Source organism: Solea solea, chromosome 3 (assembly GCF_958295425.1).
Source record: "Solea solea chromosome 3, fSolSol10.1, whole genome shotgun sequence".
Classification (NCBI taxonomy): Eukaryota; Metazoa; Chordata; class Actinopteri; order Pleuronectiformes; family Soleidae; genus Solea; species Solea solea.
Genome location: NC_081136.1, coordinates 13,537,149 through 13,555,079, shown reverse-complemented (window position 1 = coordinate 13,555,079; position 17,931 = coordinate 13,537,149). Strand labels below are relative to the sequence as shown.

General features: G+C 42.6%; 3 protein-coding genes across 6 annotated transcripts; 1 reads left to right on the top strand and 2 right to left on the bottom strand.

Annotated features, from left to right (window-relative positions):
* Positions 1-290: 290 nt before the first annotated feature.
* Positions 291-6,287, bottom strand: LOC131455886 (uncharacterized). Of its 2 annotated transcripts, XM_058623744.1 has the most exons (18): positions 5,948-6,287; positions 5,817-5,872; positions 5,653-5,742; positions 4,757-4,884; positions 4,547-4,678; positions 4,143-4,214; positions 3,899-4,063; positions 3,731-3,830; positions 3,242-3,456; positions 2,498-2,857; positions 2,068-2,185; positions 1,600-1,805; positions 1,397-1,514; positions 1,148-1,317; positions 952-1,046; positions 736-887; positions 463-625; positions 291-389 (listed from the first exon to the last, which is right to left on the bottom strand). In XM_058623744.1, exons 1-18 carry the CDS (start codon positions 5,968-5,970, stop codon positions 350-352), a joined length of 2,403 nt encoding a protein of 800 aa, XP_058479727.1. In that variant the 5' UTR covers positions 5,971-6,287; the 3' UTR covers positions 291-349. The 2 variants fall into 2 exon arrangements, with proteins under 2 accessions (XP_058479727.1, XP_058479725.1); XM_058623742.1 differs by having other exon boundaries at positions 5,817-6,286.
* Positions 6,276-10,338, top strand: LOC131455887 (uncharacterized). Its single transcript, XM_058623745.1, has 19 exons — positions 6,276-6,400; positions 6,483-6,538; positions 6,753-6,842; positions 6,980-7,107; positions 7,190-7,330; positions 7,405-7,476; positions 7,568-7,738; positions 7,835-7,931; positions 8,003-8,217; positions 8,285-8,435; positions 8,501-8,703; positions 8,789-8,906; positions 8,973-9,178; positions 9,255-9,372; positions 9,452-9,624; positions 9,708-9,790; positions 9,864-9,982; positions 10,063-10,188; positions 10,257-10,338. Exons 1-19 carry the CDS (start codon positions 6,378-6,380, stop codon positions 10,295-10,297), a joined length of 2,331 nt encoding a protein of 776 aa, XP_058479728.1. The 5' UTR covers positions 6,276-6,377; the 3' UTR covers positions 10,298-10,338.
* Positions 10,339-11,322: 984 nt separating this feature from the next.
* Positions 11,323-17,233, bottom strand: LOC131456846 (uncharacterized). 3 transcript variants are annotated; one of them, XM_058625503.1, is made up of 19 exons: positions 17,098-17,233; positions 16,963-17,018; positions 16,797-16,886; positions 16,556-16,683; positions 16,320-16,457; positions 16,177-16,245; positions 15,924-16,091; positions 15,758-15,854; positions 15,470-15,684; positions 15,252-15,402; positions 14,984-15,186; positions 14,781-14,898; positions 14,509-14,714; positions 14,315-14,432; positions 14,061-14,233; positions 13,896-13,978; positions 13,706-13,824; positions 13,485-13,625; positions 11,323-11,460 (listed from the first exon to the last, which is right to left on the bottom strand). In XM_058625503.1, exons 1-19 carry the CDS (start codon positions 17,118-17,120, stop codon positions 11,336-11,338), a joined length of 2,421 nt encoding a protein of 806 aa, XP_058481486.1. In that variant the 5' UTR covers positions 17,121-17,233; the 3' UTR covers positions 11,323-11,335. The 3 variants fall into 3 exon arrangements, with proteins under 3 accessions (XP_058481486.1, XP_058481487.1, XP_058481488.1); XM_058625504.1 differs by having other exon boundaries at positions 13,485-13,622; XM_058625505.1 differs by lacking the exon at positions 11,323-11,460 and adding an exon at positions 13,332-13,411.
* Between the last annotated feature and the right edge of the window lie 698 nt (positions 17,234-17,931).

The window sequence follows — 17,931 nt, the reverse complement described above, 5'->3', positions numbered from 1 at the left end:
TAGATCACAGCAAAATCATTTACCAAAGCAAGGTAATTGCTTGTTTTGACGTGAACGCTTCTATCACAAACTGTTAAATTCCCATGATGTTTCAAAATGACTTGTCATAGCAGTAACTCCACGAGTAAGGTGTCATTGTAAACTTCACTTTAAATGCTTTTGCCATTTCATGCCTCAGAGTCACCATATGGAGTCAAACTGCAGACAGTCTAATGGGCAGCACCTTGACACCCAAGGCCAGGATTAAAAATGTAACCACTAACATTAAAAATTGATAACATGACACAACGTAATTACCAAACAGCTTTATTTATTACAAATTTAAATATTAAAAAAAAAAGTCCTTTAATTAGCCAAGTTCCCTTTGGTTTGAGGGGTTCTTCCAGGTCCTGTGGAAAAAATGTCAAAATATAATGGATTTTCTTTGGAATAAGAAAAAAAAAAAAAAGTAGTCTCATTTACCTCCTTATGGTATGAAGGTTTCTAACTCCTGAAACCTTGATGTAGCGAACGGGAGGGTGGAAAGCAGGTCGAAATGCTGAAGGTTCTCTGGTACTTGTTGTTGCAGGTGTAGTAGGTGTGGTGTGAAGAGCTGTTGTTGGCTTGAGGGTGGTGATCTGTGGCTCTAAAGTGCAGAAACCAAAAGAAAGGTGAAAAAACTCATCTAATGAGCGAACGACTGATGAGGATAAGACCATTAAATGTTATGTCTGATAACGGACACAACTACTGCACCTGTCACGGACAGCCAATTGTGGACAATGCGGCCAACACCAGCCATTTCAGACTCAAACTTGTACATCGAGAAAAGGCGATGGAGCCCAGCCAGAGGATACGTACACTCCACCATCACTCTGTCAGACATGGACTCATTTACTGCCATGGATCTGAGGAGAAACATTTTTAGTCCTCGAACAGTTGTTGTAAGAACTTTGAGGTGTTGAGACTCACCTTTCAGTAGAATTGTTAGGAACTGCTTTGCTCACACCAAGGTCCTCCTTGCTGTGGAAGATCTCATTTTGATAGATCACATTCCCCTGGACAAGCTAAAAAGTTTGAATAGAAGACCAATGACTTCAACACAGCCAATTCTTAAAGGAAAAGTTGACAAAAGAAAATTCTAATTTTGGCAAACGAGAAAAACTACCATGACTCTGGATCCACAGCCATTGACTGGAAAAGTGAAAAGAGCACTGGTGTTGTCTGCTTCTTTGGGTCCACAGTATATGTCAACGAGGTTGCTTCTGGCTGGGATCCCTCCATGTTGGAGATAAGATAAGTCAGCCACAACAGTCATCCTGCCATCAGTTGAACACACTGTAGAGGGGCAAGAAAAACCAAGTCAAGCACAGGTCGAGTCAATGTAGAGTGAAGTTCACCAACTACACGCCCTTACTGATAAGTTCAGTAGCAGTGAAAGGACAAGTCTTGACTGCTGATCTCCGGACCCCTGATGTTTCATGATCCCTCACAAGGATCTCAAAAGTGCCAAGGAATCTCTTCAAAGAAATGTTCTGCAAAATAAAAGCTTGGTTACCTTCAGCACAACTGCTGCAATGCAGCGCAAAAGTTAACGCTTATAATTTTCCTTCATTCTACCTTGTATTCGTATCCATGAGTGAAGAGCGGCACCTCGAGCAGCAGACTCTGGCTGTCGTTGCTCATGGTGTAGTTGTGCTGAGCTGCCAGCTCAGGTGTCAGCCTGTCTGAACCGATACTGATGTACCACAGGTAGTCAAATGGCCGGTGAGCTAGTTTGAAGCTGATGCCAGACTCGGAACAGGAAGCTTCAAACTCTGGAGGAGCTGTTGATACAGTAAAATTAATGCCCAGGAGAAGGTATTATAGTTCCTCCATCAAGAATCAACATCATGTTTATACTTGTCTATAACTATGAATACAAGTGTGTGAAGGTATGTACAGACAGCTGAAGTCTCATTTCCAAAAGAGTTAAAATGCAATTGGCTTGTGACATGCAACTGCTTTAAAAAAAAATAGTGTTTATAACAAAACAGCAGCAGTAGAATTACACCGTATTATTGCATAGATAGAAAATGTGTGACTTACAGGCATCAGTTAGTGCCACGACTGACATCTGGTGGTAGTAAAGCCCATTATCAGGCAGAACCATCAGTGTGTAGTTGACGTTCAGCATGTTCTTCATAGCTGCATCTTCTTCGGAGGCCTAGGAAACCAGAGATTATTTTCACGATTAATCGATTGGTGTTCAGAATATCAGGAAACTTTAAAGTGGATCAGTGTTTGTCAAACCTGAAAATGATGATGTTCTTAAATGTCTTGTCCAAACCAAAATGATTAACTTTAATGATTTTTGTTATCCAGCGCAAAACAAAGAAAATATTCACATTTAAGAAGCTTAAACAATCAGAAATCTTAAAAAATTAAAACTTTTATCAAAATAGTCGTTGATTAATTTAGTAATCAATTTGATTAATCGTTTCAGCTCTACACTACAGTCATGGACCAGATACTTTACCTGCTGTACAACAACAGGGTCATCAAGAGGAACCGTCAGAGTGTAGCCATGGGTGTTGTTGGGGTGAACAACTTCAGTGATGTTGTAGCCGCTTGCATTTGTAAACGGAGCCGTGAATGTGTGTCCATTCAACTCCACAGCAGTCAGCGCAACATCCTCGGGGACATCTCCCAGGTAGACGGTGAAGAGGCCTTCTTCAAGTGCCGTTCGGTTGTCGGTAAAAAGCGGCCGTGGCAGCAGAGGAGTGGTCATTGTCCTGTGAACTCTGACTTTGGTCTCTGCATCGTCTTCATCCACCAAGGTTTGTTCCAAGCAGAGATTAAAGGTGTGCAGCTCGTAGAGGTCACCATCCACAAAACTCTGTAGGGCACATATTTGCAAGGCTATAATTTCACACAAAAACATTTGTGTGAAGATCAGGTGTACAGGGACAACGCCTTAAGCTCCACACCTTGACAAAGTCAAACTTGTTGCCTAATACGGAGAGTTTGGCACTACAGTCAACAGAAAGTAAACAATAAAAAACATGAAGCGTTCAGTCAGTCAAATAAGGACTTTCAGCTGTCCCAGAGTCTGTGTGGGGGTGGACACTGGGACATGGCTTTTGAATAACTAGCAACTGCAGATTTCTTGACAATTTTCCTTCACCCAGGAGATAATCTGGACACGTTTTCATTTAAATTATGGCCAGGTCTAGTGTACATCGCCTCTCAAAAGACATTTATGTGACATCAGTACTCTGACCTTCCTGTGTCCTCCTTCAGCATTAAAGGGGATGCTGATCTCAACTGTAGCGTTGTGCTTCTCCACAATGTAGCCGCGCTCCTCTGCTATGGTCTGCTCCACAAGTTCACCGTCAACCCCAATGTTGATCTGCGAGCCGTGAACACCAGACACCAGCGGGTGCAGCACCTCAGGAGTTTTCCATACCATGTATCCATCATCATATGACACTTCATCTGTGGAGGACACAAATATACTTGTGGGTCGAAAGGAGGAACAAAGACCGGTAACACATTAACAGTGGTATTTTGTGACATAATTATTAACATTTTCATTTGAAGGTATTACGCCAATTGTAGCCTATAGTCATCCTCAAGTTATAACCTGGATAATACTGTGACAATATCAGAGATAGGTTAACCATAATATTACCTTCCTATTAAACCATAATTACAGTGCAGAGACAACTGGTTAGTGGTATGGTAAAGGATCAAACATTGTAATACTGACACACAGAGCAGGCAGTCACAAGGTCGATCGTGAGGACAACCCAGCGTTGTCTGGAGAACAACAGAGTCGCATGAACCACTTCCACTGGAACATCGTTCACCTGAAGAGAAACAGTTCAAATTTAAGTGCCTTGAACTAAACACCTCGACATTTTAAACCGTGATTCACCTCCATGCGGAATGAGTGAGGTTGTCCATACGGCGTTTGCAACACAAGCCTTCTACCCAGCAGTTTAAACAAATAGCCCTGCTTGTGAGCTTCAGAGAGGTTCATGGGCATCGACTGCTCCTCTGCTCCGTGAAACACCACCTGCCAGTCTGAGGTGGCCAAGGCCTAAAAATGACACAAGGACGTGGCAGCTGGAGATGACAGAAGTCAACACTGGTGATAGTCAAACCGTGAGCTTACGTACAGCTTTATCAGCAGCACTCCCATCTTCCTTTAGTGTCCCAAGTTGACATGCGATGTCACTCCACACAGACACCTGAAGAGAAGTTATAGTCAACTCTTTGAAATGAGTGTGATTCAGCAAGGTAAACCAGATTTTTAAATTGGTCAGTCAGATAACACTCATAATTAAACCATTTACTGCGACAAATGAAAATGCAGTCAGAGTTTGGGGGGTGGCAGTCTTTAGATGCACTCTGGACCCGTCAAGCAGCATGCTAGGACAAACGGGGAGCACAGTGCAGGAAGCCCCCCCCCCCCCATTTACATGAGTGAGACCAAGTAAAAAAAAAAAAACAGCTAAAATCTTGCCTCTACATGTGCAATGTCCCTATTGCAATATATAAATATCCAAGATGTCAAACTTACTTCCATGTAGTCATTATCACAAGTAATCATTCTGGGAGACCGGACTGAACAGGTCTTGTTGAAGGTATAGATGACCTCCTCTCCAGAGTGGTTTGCAATCAGGTTGAAGTTGAATGAGAAAACGTTGTCATCCTGACATGGGAAGGAAGAGGACGCGTCAAAGCAGGGTTCTTTATGGGTCACAGACAGTTTGGAAGCATTTGCACGTACGTTGTGGTCAGTGTGACAGCTGGTGTAAGAAGCTTGCAGCTTCACACGGGCCTGCAGAGGGAGAACACTGACAGCGTAGCCACACTCAGTCGCATACTGCGCAGTGATGGGGTACACACCTGTCACATCTGAAAAACAAGGCAATCAGAGATGGCAGACTTCACCCCATTCACACAACAAGCCTCTGTTGGCCTGTATGTGTAATAGACTCTGTGGTGCAATGGTATCTGACTCCAAACCTGAAGGTAGCGTGTTCAAATCACAGCCTATCACAAATTCTAACATGCCTCTGTTGTCTTATTATTCAAGTGCAGGAGCACAGAGACACCAAAAACAATACTTCACTCCCACTCCGTGGGGTGAAGTAACAAAAGCTTGTCCATGCTTCAAAATATTAAAAAAAAAAATCTGCCCGAGCAACACAAGTGTAGAATAAGTTATTAAGACCGTACCATTCTACAGTTATATTATTTTATAAAGTGTGCCTTGAGATCCAGCTCTGCAGCAATCACTTTCAAAATCAAAAGGGTAAAAGCAATTAGAAAAATCACAGAGGCTCTAGTTCTTTGTCAATGCCATGTGATCTTTGCAATCAATATTTTGAATGGTGTCAGGTAACTTCACATCTATTGCAGTATTAAACTCCAAAATAAATTATATGACAAACAAAAATCACAATTTGCCTAACAGCTTTTAAAATACACAGACAAGCTGGCACCAATAACCATGATCAATTAAAGTCACTTAAATTCTTCGTTCCACACAACTTCAGCAGGTCACCTTGACCACATCTACAAGCCCAAATACCTAGTGTTGCTGCAGTGTACCTGGTTATGGTTTGCATATACAAGCAGTTTAACAGGTGTACCTAATAGAGTGGGCAATGCAAGACTCACCAACAGCCTCAAAGCGAGGTTCCTCTCCAGTGAAGTTTAGATCAACAGCTACCATGAAAAAGCCATCACGGCACTCCATATGATGAACTCCTGTTTGAACAAACAACCTGAGCTCTTGATGGGAACATACCAGTTCTTGTAAACCTATAAAAACTAACAATTACCTTCAGGAATATGAGCAGTATCTACAGGCAGCCACGCAGACAGGAAAAGAACTATGCTGGAAGAGACAAGGCAATTACAAGCAGAATAAACACAAGCGATGCACACACATCTGTTGATGAAGCAAACATACCCAAAACAAAACCCAAGGGCCATTGTCACTTTAATGTGTTAACAGTGTCTAAAGCTAGCTAGCTGAGCTGCTAACAAACTACACCTGCCTCGGCCTAAAGTGAACAAATCGCTGGTTGTATCCACATGTGTCTGCTGTACCAGCTTTTATGAGACCTTTTCTTCCCACATGAGGTTAGAAGTGAGTTGACCTCTCACCCCGTCAGCTGAAGATGATTAGCGTGATTGATAACGAGCTGCACATGTGACTGCATCTCCTGGGAACCCCTGATTGGTAGCTGCATGAATTTACCTATAAAAACTGGTGAGGAAGACACCAACAGCATGACGTCAGTGTGACTACAATCTATCAACTTCTGTTTGTGCTGGTTAGCAGGTGTAGTTTGTTAGCAGCGGTGCTAGCTTTAGACACTGCAAATCTATCAGAGATTATGGCTTTTGGGTTTAGCCTTGGGTAAGGTGCTATATTTGCGTTTTATACGTTCGTCAAATACGAGGCATTTCTTTATGACTTAAACATGGTGTTTTTCTTACAGGTTAGCTCTGCTCCTGTCTGTGTGTCTGTCTACAAAATGTGGTCAGATTACCAATGGTAAGAACTAAAGTCTAAAATAAAAACTCTATATTTATGTAAAAAAAAAAAAAAAAAAGACACCTGGTTTGGATACCAAGGTTATAATCTTGGATTTTTCATTTGTATTTTGACTCAAGTACTTAAAATAATATATATATAATTTTTTTTTTTTTTTTAAACTCGTAGTTTTATTTCAGTTTTTCATTAACTATAATAACTTTGTTGTATACAGAACTTCATCACATGGAGTGCCGTGACCGTTTTTTCATGATAGACGTTGATCTCTCCCTCACTGGGAATGAACCTCATTTTGAGGCTGTTGGTGAGTCATGCAATCCTTCACTTGCAGCAGGTGTCTTGTAAGACCTTTGTATGGATGAAATGACTTATGCACTTTGAATTAATGAGAATTAGTTGCAGCCCAATAACAAATGCTTAATTTTGCCTGTTTCCTTCCAGATGGAACAGGCGTGTACCCCATCACAGAGCAGTATGCAGCTGTGTGTGGTTACAGTGTCAGTGTTCTCCCTCTGCAAGGCCATGTGGAGCTCAGGGCCTCTTACTTTAGCTGTCACACTGACAACAAAGTAAGCCCACATGGCAAATTTTGTACATGTTTCCATATATAAAGTGTCTTGTGTCTTCACGCCATTTCCTACTGCCTTCTAGGATGACGAAGTGTTCAAATTCCACTTCAACTTATTAGCGAACCATGATGGAAAGGAGGTCACTTATGCTTTGAACAAGACCTGTTCTCCCACTCTGCCCTGGTCACCAAAAGAAGTGACCTGTGAGATGAACTACATGGAAGTAAGCCTGGTCTAATCTTATACATTCATATGGAAACCATTTCAGCTGCTTCTTAAACCCTGAGTCTTCACTAGGTGTCTGTGAGGAGTGATGTGACGTGTCCAACAGGGACGAAGCAAGATGACTGGAATGCCGCTGTCCAAACTGTATGTTGTCCTCACCTCCTGGTACATGTGGGCCTTGGCGGTTTTTATAGTGGGTTTTAAAACATTGTAGCACTTTAAATGTTCTGTCTAGGCTTATACCTTGGCCACCTCAGACTGGCAGGTGATCTTTCAGAGAGGGGAGGAGCAGTTAATGCCCATGAACCTCTCAGATGCTCGCAAACGGGGTTATGCGTTTGACCTGACAGAGAGAAGACTTGTTTTTCGTACACCATATGGGCAACCTGACTCATTCACCGTGGAGGTAAATCAATTTTTTTTTTTCTTTTTTTTGAGTTCAATAGAACTGCAATGCCCGTCTTGTAATTTTATATGGTTCTATGTTTTAATCTCCGTCCAGGTGAATGATGTTCCTGTAGAGGTGGTCCATGCAACTTTGTTCTCCAGACAAAGCTGGGTTGTCCTCTTGGTTGACCTTGTAGCTGCCTGCTCTGTGTGTGAGTAATGTAATGTACTATAGTTAATCTTAGATTTACAAACAAGTAATACTGTTCTCTTGTAAAATCAGATGAAGGATCATATGATGGTGGATACATGGTATGGAAAACCCCAGAGTTGCTGAACCCCCTGGTGTCGGAAGTGCATGACAACACACAGGTCAACATTGGTGTCAATGGTGAACTTGTGGAGCAGCCAGTGGAGGAGCGAGGCTACTTTATTGAGACGCACAATGCTACAGTTGAGATCCGCATCCCTTATGATGCTGAAGGCGGACACAAGAAGGTATGGAAGTAAGCAAGATTGTTTATGGTCTTCATTCAGACTGGATGTTAACACTAGTATCTTGCAGAGCCTTGTGATTGGCGGCCTGTACGAGTACTACATCTTTGAACTTTATCTGGAGCAAATCTTGGTGGATGACGATCACGTTGACACCAGGCTACGCTTTCACAGGACACTTGCCACTCCTCTGCTTCCACATCCTGTTTTTACTGAGAACCGTGAGTTTCCTGTAAACCCCTGCTTGTATTGATGCGGACATAATCTGATTGGCTCTTGATTTCAGGAACAATTCATGATGAACATGTGTTCACTGTCTACCTGGGAGATGTCCCCGAGGATGTTGAGCTGACTGCTGTGGAGTTGAATGGACACACATTCACAGCTCCGTTTACAAGCGGCTACAACGTCGCAAAAGTTGCTCACCCCAACAACACCCATGGCTACACTCTGACGGTGCCCTTCAATGACCCTGTTGTCGTACAGCAGGTAGAAGATATTTATTTGTCCTTGACTGTAGTGTTGAGATGCTGTAGACCACATGAGGTCAGTAATTACATCTTTTCTTTCCTAGTTCTCCAAAGAAGATGCAGCTCTGAAGCACGTGCTGGTCGTCAACTACACACTGACGGTTCTGCCTGATAATGGGCCTTACTACCACCAGACGTCAGTCGTGGCACTAACTGATGCCTGTAAGTCACAACTCATATTTCACCGTCTGCAACATTGAGCAGAGATTAATTCTACTGTATCAACAGCTCCTCCAGAGTTTGAGGCCGTCTGCTCAGAGTTTGGCATCAGCTTCAAACTGGACCATCGGCCTTATGACTACCTGTGGTACGTTGGTATCGGTTCAGACCGGCTGACACCAGAGCTGGCAGCTCAGCACAACTACAGCATGAGCAATGACAGCCAGAGTTTATTGCTCAGTGTACCACTCTACACTCATGGATATGAATACAAGGTAGAATGATGACAATGTGTAACTCCTGTACCGCACTGTGCCAGTTGTGCTGAACATGACCAAGCTTGTTTTGCAGGACATTTCTTTGAAGGGATTTCTTGGCACATTTGAGATCCTTGTAAGGGATCATGAAACATCACAGGTCCAGAGATCAATCATCAAGACTTGTCCTTTCACTCCCACAGAGTTCATCAGTAAGTAGAATCCAGTTCTTCTTGGAGTGGGAGGGGTCTCTGTTGGTTGAATGTGTTTTTAAAATGCAACTCTCTGCAGTGTGTTTGACTGACGGCAGCATGACTGTTGTGGCTGACTTATCTTCGTCCATACCACGTGGTGAGATCCCTGCCAGGAGCAACCTGGTCAACAAATACTGTGGCCCCAAAGAAGTAGATGACACCAGGGCTCTCTTCACATTCCCACTCAACAGCTGTGGATCCACAGTCAAAGTCGGTTTGATCGTTACACCACTCAGTCTTCAAAATTGCATTTAAATGTTCTGCACTAACCTTTAGCCTTTTAATTATTTCAGCTTGGCAAGGACTCTGTGACCTACGAAAATGAGATCTTCTTCAGCAAGAAGTTTCAATCGGATTCCAGCAACGTTGAAGCAGGGTATAAATCTTCAACCGCAGTTCTTTGTCTCCTGACTGAACTATGAGTGATGGCAAAACTGTCTGTTCTACAGGGTCAAACTGCAGTGTACATATCTTCTGTCTGGGCTCCATCGGCTCTTCTCGGTGTACAAGTTTGAATCTGACACGGTTGGCCTTGGACACGTTGTACATTCTGCACACTCGACTGAAGGTAGGTGGCTCTCTTGTTGCACTGCATTAATCCAATGACTGAACATGTAGTTTACTGATCTGTTCATTGTTGCTGTACAGTAGCGCTACAGGAACCCATGGCGTTCACTGCAGTGCTTCAAACACCGCTGCCTCCTACCAGACGTTCAAGACCAGCTTACCGTCTTCCTGGTCAGCAGATCAAGTTCTTCAATTACATAAAGAAAGGTCAGTATATTTAAAAACTGGTCAAATTGACAGCAAGACCCCTGTAAAATCCCCCTTCTCTTTTACAGGAGCTGTAGGATCTTCAAAAAGCAAAGTGAACATATTTTAAAGATGTTTGAATTTTAAATGTGAATAAACTGGTGTATAAAACTTATCCGGATCATGTTTGAAGTGTTGAGCTTGTGCTGCATAACAATCAACTGTTAATGATGGCCAAAGCAAAATGGGATGAGAAGTGAAGAGTTTCTTGGGTTAAAGTGACTTAATGTGCTTGTATAAGTTTATATAAGCACTTTGCAGACCCTTGCATTGGGTGAGGAAGTGCCACAGGAGGGATTCCTTTAAGACAGACAATACTTTTTTCTAAATGCACTTTATCCAGTGAACGAAACCAAGTTCTGATTCACTAAATGGCCAATGGGGGGAGGTGGCTAATGTTTTGTAATGCTGAAATTTGAAAGCAAGTGCCTTAGATGGGCTGATGTAGGCAGCTGAAAATGCTGAACCACCTCCATGTTACTGAAAGACTACAACTGTTAAATGCCGTCATGTGCACTGCACAACTGGTTGTGTTCTCAGAACCTAGACCCACTGTTTAATTTGGATAAGACATTCACACTCTCTCCAGTCTGAAGGCAAACTGTTTGGCTTGCAGTGACCAAGGTCACTGCACAGCAAGGATGGACACATTCCCATGGTTCTGGCAATTTTGAGGCATTTGAGACGGCCTTCTCATTTATAAAAAATGTTTTACAATGTGGGACCAAGGGCTATGCAAGTTAAACATAACATTATCTAGTTAAGTTGGTTCATTTAGGTGAGTCAAACTTCTAGTCTATTCTGCTCCCTGTTTCCTTAGATTAGTCTCACTGAGACACCTGCCTCACCAGCAATGTGACGTGTCTAATGGGGGTACATTGTTTCCTGTAAGATTGCATATGTTCATGTGTCTTCAGTCTGTAGGCTGATTTTTACCTGGTACACTAACTGCATTTAACCTCAGCAGTATTGCACACTGTATGAATTTCTTGACTTAGATTTGGCTCAGGGATGGTTATTGCGTTTTATTATGACTGAATACTTGACCTTTCTGAATCTTGCAACTATTAAAACTAATTTTAAAAACAAAGTTAACTAAAGGAAAAATCTAAACTAACCTAGAAGGCCTTGCCCACTGAAGGCCACTCATTGGGTCTGTAGGAAGCACATTCAGTCTTGTCCTTACCCAATTACAGAAATGACTGGTTGTCTGCAGGACCAGAGTCTCCCCACCTGCAAGGACATAGTTAAAACATTCTTTCAGTATTGGTATTGTCTCTCTACTCATTCTGTACCACTCAGAGTGATAGCCGTCGGCGCCTGGCATTTTAGTCTTCAGTCTCGACATCGCCTTGTTCTGTTATTTCCTGGGTTCTATTTTGCTGTGTACCTGCACAGTGGTGGGCGAGCTGCATGTAATCGATTGGAGGGCCACATGTGGCCCCCGGGCCACCACTTTGACACATGTAGTTTAAGGTTTTGAGGTTACAAATGGAGAAACAGGCTAGAGTCTTGAACTGGGTAGCATATGATTCAGAATTTGAACCTGCTAGATTGGATGGGGGGCTTTAAACGAGTCTTTTTGCTCTCATCTCAAACGGTCATTTTCAGAGTTACGAGTTAATTTCAGACACATTTGGACTGGAAAAGCAGGACTTCCATAGATACCTGCAAGCCAGAGACTATTATAATAAAACATTACAAATAGAGAAGGAATACAATTTGATTTCTATATTTCATGATGCATACAAAAAAAGAGACCATAAAAATGTGGTCTCAAGAATATATACAAGTATATAAGCCTCTGAAAATCACTCTACGATGTACATTAAACAGAAACGGGAGAGGGAGTCAGAAACCCAAATATCAGAAGAGATCTGGTTTGAAATATGTGAGACACAAGCAAACTCAAGATAGTTAAGACAGTTCGGCTGGAAGAATGTAGTGAGATGTTTCATAACTCCTAAAGTAACAGCACTGCAAACAGCCACACCGAGCCGAGGCATCTGTTGGAGGCCATGTAGAACCTCTATGGCTAACCACTTTCATGTTTTTTGGGCTTGTCTGAAAATCCAGTCATTCTGGAGGAAGGTGTCAACCGAGGTGAATAAAATAGGGGTGAATTTAGATTTCTCTTTTGTTACTTTTTATCTTGGTAAAATTCTGGAAACAGTCCTACACAAGGACAAATACTTATTGGAGATTCTCTTAGCAAGTAGTAGGAAAGCTATAACCAGGAAATGGTTGCAACTAGATCCGCCAACATTGGCTCGGGATCATTCAAGAAATTTACTGTATGGAGAGACTTACATTTGTTTTAAGACTTCAGTTGGAGAAATGTACCAAATGCTGGAAAAAATGGATTGTGTATGCACAATAGTGTGACATTACATGATGTGTATGTATTTATATGTAAAGGAATATTTTGATGATCCCATGTTCTTTGTACATGGAGGTTGAGTGTACAACTTTGTAGTATTTTTTGTGTAGTAAGGTGTTATACATCTTCCAGTTTGTGATGTGTCTTTTTGGTCTGGGGATCCTTCATTTTATGTATAAACCTCTCAGCCTGTTTGTGTATTCTCCATGCAAGTAGTTTGACTTGGGGCCATTCTCATAAAAGTTGTTTGATTTAGCTTTTTTCTCCCCCATTTGACTTTAGTTTGTTTAGTTTCTAGGATAAATCTAGAATCTGAATGTCATACTGTACATCAGGTTTATTCTAAGAATTAAATTTTTTCCATGACTTTTGGGAAAAAGAAAACATTTACTCTATTTGATATTAAATTTCCCCCCCCCCCCCAGCAGAATCGGTATTTGAAAGATGGGTTACTCAGAGTGTCTTGTTTCTCTCTTCATTTTGGCAATTGCCTTGCTTTTTATAATAAAAAAAAAAAAAAAAAAAAAAAAAAAGCACATTGACTACAACTTTATACTCGAACTTTATACTCGAAAAGTAAAGACACCATACTTGCTGTTATATTGGAGCTTTGACGCGTCTCGCATTGTAGAATAACTGTATCTTTAATCTCAATTTGAATGATCGTGTACGCAAACCTTATCACGTGGATCCCCACATTAAATATAAAGTTCCATTCCACATACAGCATTTAAGGATATATTTTATTCATAAAAAGAAATCATTCAACCAAAATGCACTAGGTTTGTGTTGGTCCTCTGGCTCCTGAGAACAGAATTAAACATTAAACACTTACAAGTCATATTTGGAGAAAAACAAAAAACAAACCACAACTAACCTTTGGCCAACAAAAATTTGAAGACTTTGTACAGATTAGGACGGTAAGCAGGTTTTCCTAAAGCAGGTCTTGTCTGTCGTCTGGTAGGAGGCAGCGGTGTTTGAAGCACTGCAGTGAACGCCATGGGTTTCTGTAGCTCTACTGTACAGCAAAAATGAACAGATCAGTAAACTACATGTTCAGTCATTGGATTAATGCAGTGCAACAAGAGAGCCACCCACCTTCATTCGAGTGTGCAGAATGTACAATGTGTCCAAGGCCAACTGTGTCAGACTCAAACTTGTACACCGAGAAGAGCCGATGGAGCCCAGACAGAAGATATGTACACTGCAGTTTGACCCTGTAGAACAGACAGTTTTGCCATCACTCATAGTTCAGCCAGGAGACAGAACTGCAGTTGAAGATTTATACCCTGCTTCAACGTTGCTGGAATCCGATTGAAACTTCTTGCTGAAGAAGATCTCATTTTCGTAGGTCACAGAGTCCTTGCCAAGCTAAAAGAATTAAAGGCTAAAGGTTAGTGCAGAACATTTAAATGCAATTTTGAAGACTGAGTGGTGTAGTAATCGAACTGACTTTGACTGTGGATCCACAGCTGTTGAGTGGGAATGTGAAGAGAGCCCTGGTGTCATCTACTTCTTTGGGGCCACAGTATTTGTTGACCAGGTTGCTCCTGGCAGGGATCTCACCACGTGGTATGGACGAAGATAAGTCAGCCACAACAGTCATGCTGCCGTCAGTCAAACACACTGCAGAGAGTTGCATTTTAAAACACATCATTCAACCAACAGAGACCCCTCCCACTCCAAGAAGAACTGGATTCTACTTACTGATGAACTCTGTGGGAGTGAAAGGACAAGTCTTGATGATTGATCTCTGGACCTGTGATGTTTCATGATCCCTTACAAGGATCTCAAATGTGCCAAGAAATCCCTTCAAAGAAATGTCCTGCAAAACAAGCTTGGTCATGTTCAGCACAACTGGCACAGTGCGGTACAGGAGTTACACATTGTCATCATTCTACCTTGTATTCATATCCATGAGTGTAGAGTGGTACACCGAGCAATAAACTCTGGCTGTCATTGCTCATGCTGTAGTTGTGCTGAGCTGCCAGCTCTGGTGTCAGCCGGTCTGAACCGATACCAACGTACCACAGGTAGTCATAAGGCCGATGGTCCAGTTTGAAGCCGATGCCAAACTCTGAGCAGACGGCCTCAAACTCTGGAGGAGCTGTTGATACAGTAGAATTAATCTCTGCTCAATGTTGCAGACGGTGAAATATGAGTTGTGACTTACAGGCATCAGTTAGTGCCACGACTGACGTCTGGTGGTAGTAAGGCCCATTATCAGGCAGAACCGTCAGTGTGTAGTTGACGACCAGCACGTGCTTCAGAGCTGCATCTTCTTTGGAGAACTAGGAAAGAAAAGATGTAATTACTGACCTCATGTGGTCTACAGCATCTCAACACTACAGTCAAGGACAAATAAATATCTTCTACCTGCTGTACCACAACAGGGTCATTGAAGGGCACCGTCAGAGTGTAGCCATGGGTGTTGTTGGGGTGAGCAACTTTAGCGACGTTGTAGCCGCTTGTAAACGGAGCTGTGAATGTGTGTCCATTCAACTCCACAGCAGTCAGCTCAACATCCTCGGGGACATCTCCCAGGTAGACGGTGAACACATGTTCATCATGAATTGTTCCTGAAATCAAGAGCCAATCAGATTATGTCCACATCAATACAAACAGGGGTTTACAGGAAACTCACGGTTCTCAGTAAAAACAGGATGTGGAAGCAGAGGAGTGGCAAGTGTCCTGTGAAAGCGTAGCCTGGTGTCAACGTGATCGTCATCCACCGAGATTTGCTCCAAATAAAGTTCAAAGATGTAGTACTCGTACAGGTCGCCAATCACAAGGCTCTGCAAGATACTAGCGTTAACATCCAGTCTGAATGAAGACCATAAAGAATTTTGCCTACTTCCATACCTTCTTGTGTCCTCCTTCGGCATTATAAGGGATGTGGATCTCAACTGCAGCATTGTGCTTCTCAATAACGTAGCCTCGCTCCTCTGCCACTGGCGGCTCCACAAGTTCACCATTGACACCAATGTTGACCTGTGTGTCGTGTATATCTGACACCAATGGGTGCAGCAGCTCAGGGGTTTTCCATACTATGTAACCACCGTCATATGCTTCTTCATCTGTTTTTAAAACAGAAGTGTGACATGTCAAACTTATTTGTAAATATTGGCTAGAGAAGATTACAATACTCACACATGGAGCAGGCAGCGACAAGGTCAACCACGAGGACAACCCAGCTTTGTCTGGAGAACACAATTGCATGGACCACCTCTACAGGAACACCATTCACCTGCAGAGAGATTCAACTCAAATCCTGATTTGAACTAAATGCTTGCACCACACAACTGCATTGAGTTACCTCCTTGCTAAATGAGTCCGGTTGTCCATACGGTGTACGAAATACAAGCCTTCCTTCGGTCAGGGAAAACACGTAGCCCTGCTTACGAGCTTCAGAAAGGTTCATGGGAATCAACTGCTCCTCTCTCTGAAACCTAACCTGCCAGTCTGAGGCAGATGCAGCATATGCCTGGGGAAGGAGAACACTTTTCTGAAAAGAAAAAAGGCACTTTACCTGCCTGTTCAAGCTCAGTGGTACTAATGTTACAACATACAGGTTTTAGAGAAGCATTCGAGTCTTCCGTTGTTGCAGATGGACATGTGACTTCACTCCTCACAGATACCTGAGCAGAAACCACAGTTAAGCATCACCTGAAACTGATCTCAGAGTTTTATCATGAGGTGAAACTGAGCTTACTTCCATGTAGTTGACTTCACACATTATCTCTCTGGGAGACCAGGGCAGAGAGAGTGAACAGGTCTTGCTCATGGTATAGGTGACCACCTCTCCATGACGTACTAAAAGCAGGTTGAAGTTGAAAGTGAACAATTCATCCTAAGAGACAGAGAGAAAGTCCAAGAAGACCAGTCACCAACAGCTGTGTCCCACTGCTTTGCATTTCGACAATATGTAGATATGAAACTAGTAGGTACTTTGTTGTCAGTGTGACAGCCGAAGTAAGAGGCTCGGAGTTCCACATGGCCTTGTAGAGGGAGAACACGGAGAGTGTAGCCACACTCGGCTGCATACTGCTCTGTGATGGGGTACACGCCTGTTCCATCTGAAGAAAACCAGATTAACAAGACATGGCGAAGCGTCCCAGCACTAGTCAAATAATGAACTCCACTTTCATGCAACACTGATGGATTTGATGCTCAAATTCTTGGGACTCACCAACAGCCTCAAAGCTAGGTACCTCTCCAGTGAAGGAGAGATCAACAGCTATCATGAAATGGCGATCATGACACTCCATACGATGAACTCCTGTATGATCAAACAAATGCTCAAACTGGGCTAAATTTTTATTATGGGTCTTAAAAGCAAATATTTAAAATCTTACCTTCGGGAATCTGATCACATTTCACACATGACCACACAGAGAGGAGCAAAGCCCATCTGTAAAACAGAAACAAGTATAAGACACAGACAATATGGTGACAAACTCCTTTTGAAAAATCAAACTAAAACACCTCACCCAAAGCAAAACCCAAGAGCCATAATCCCTCGTGTGTTGGCAGTGTCTAAAGTTAGCACAACTGCTAACAAACTACACTTGCTGACCAAGACAACAAAAAGTGACTCTACAGTATTTCCCTGCTAGGTCCTGGTCACACCAGCACCATCTGTTCACACTAGTGTCTCCTTAACCAGCTTTTATAGGTCAGTTCATGCAGCCACCAATCAGCGGTGCTCAGGAGATACAGCCACATGTGCAGCTCATTATCAATCAATTATCTTCCGATGATATGGTTGGAGCTCTTTTCACTTCCAGCCTCACTGATAAAGAAGTTCATGTGGGCACATTTGTTATAAAGAACAGAACCTGTCCAACTGAACATGACAGTAAATCATTTTGTTGAACAGCTTGGGTACTGGAGCATCAGAATTAATAAGGTAGATATTTATTTAGGGTCACACGGTTGGTGTAGTGGTTAGCACTCTTGCCTTTGCAGCAAAAAGAACTGGGTTCGCACCCCGGTTGGAACAAGGGCCTTTCTGCCTTTCTGCATGTTCTCCCTGTGTGTGTGTGTGTGGGTTTTCTCTGGCTTCCTCCCACAGTCCAAAAAGCATGCAACATGGGTATTAGGTAAATTGGACACCATAAAAATTGAGAGTGAATGGTTGTTTGTCTCTACGTATATGTGGACTAGTGAACGGTCACAGGGTGTGACCCCTCACGTGAGATTGGCACAGCACCCCCTGCGACTCACCTGTGGAGGATAAAGTGGAAGAAAATGGATGGATATTTACTTAACTTTAAAGCCTTCAATGTGGCCATTTTGATATGTTTTTGCAGGAAAAACACAGG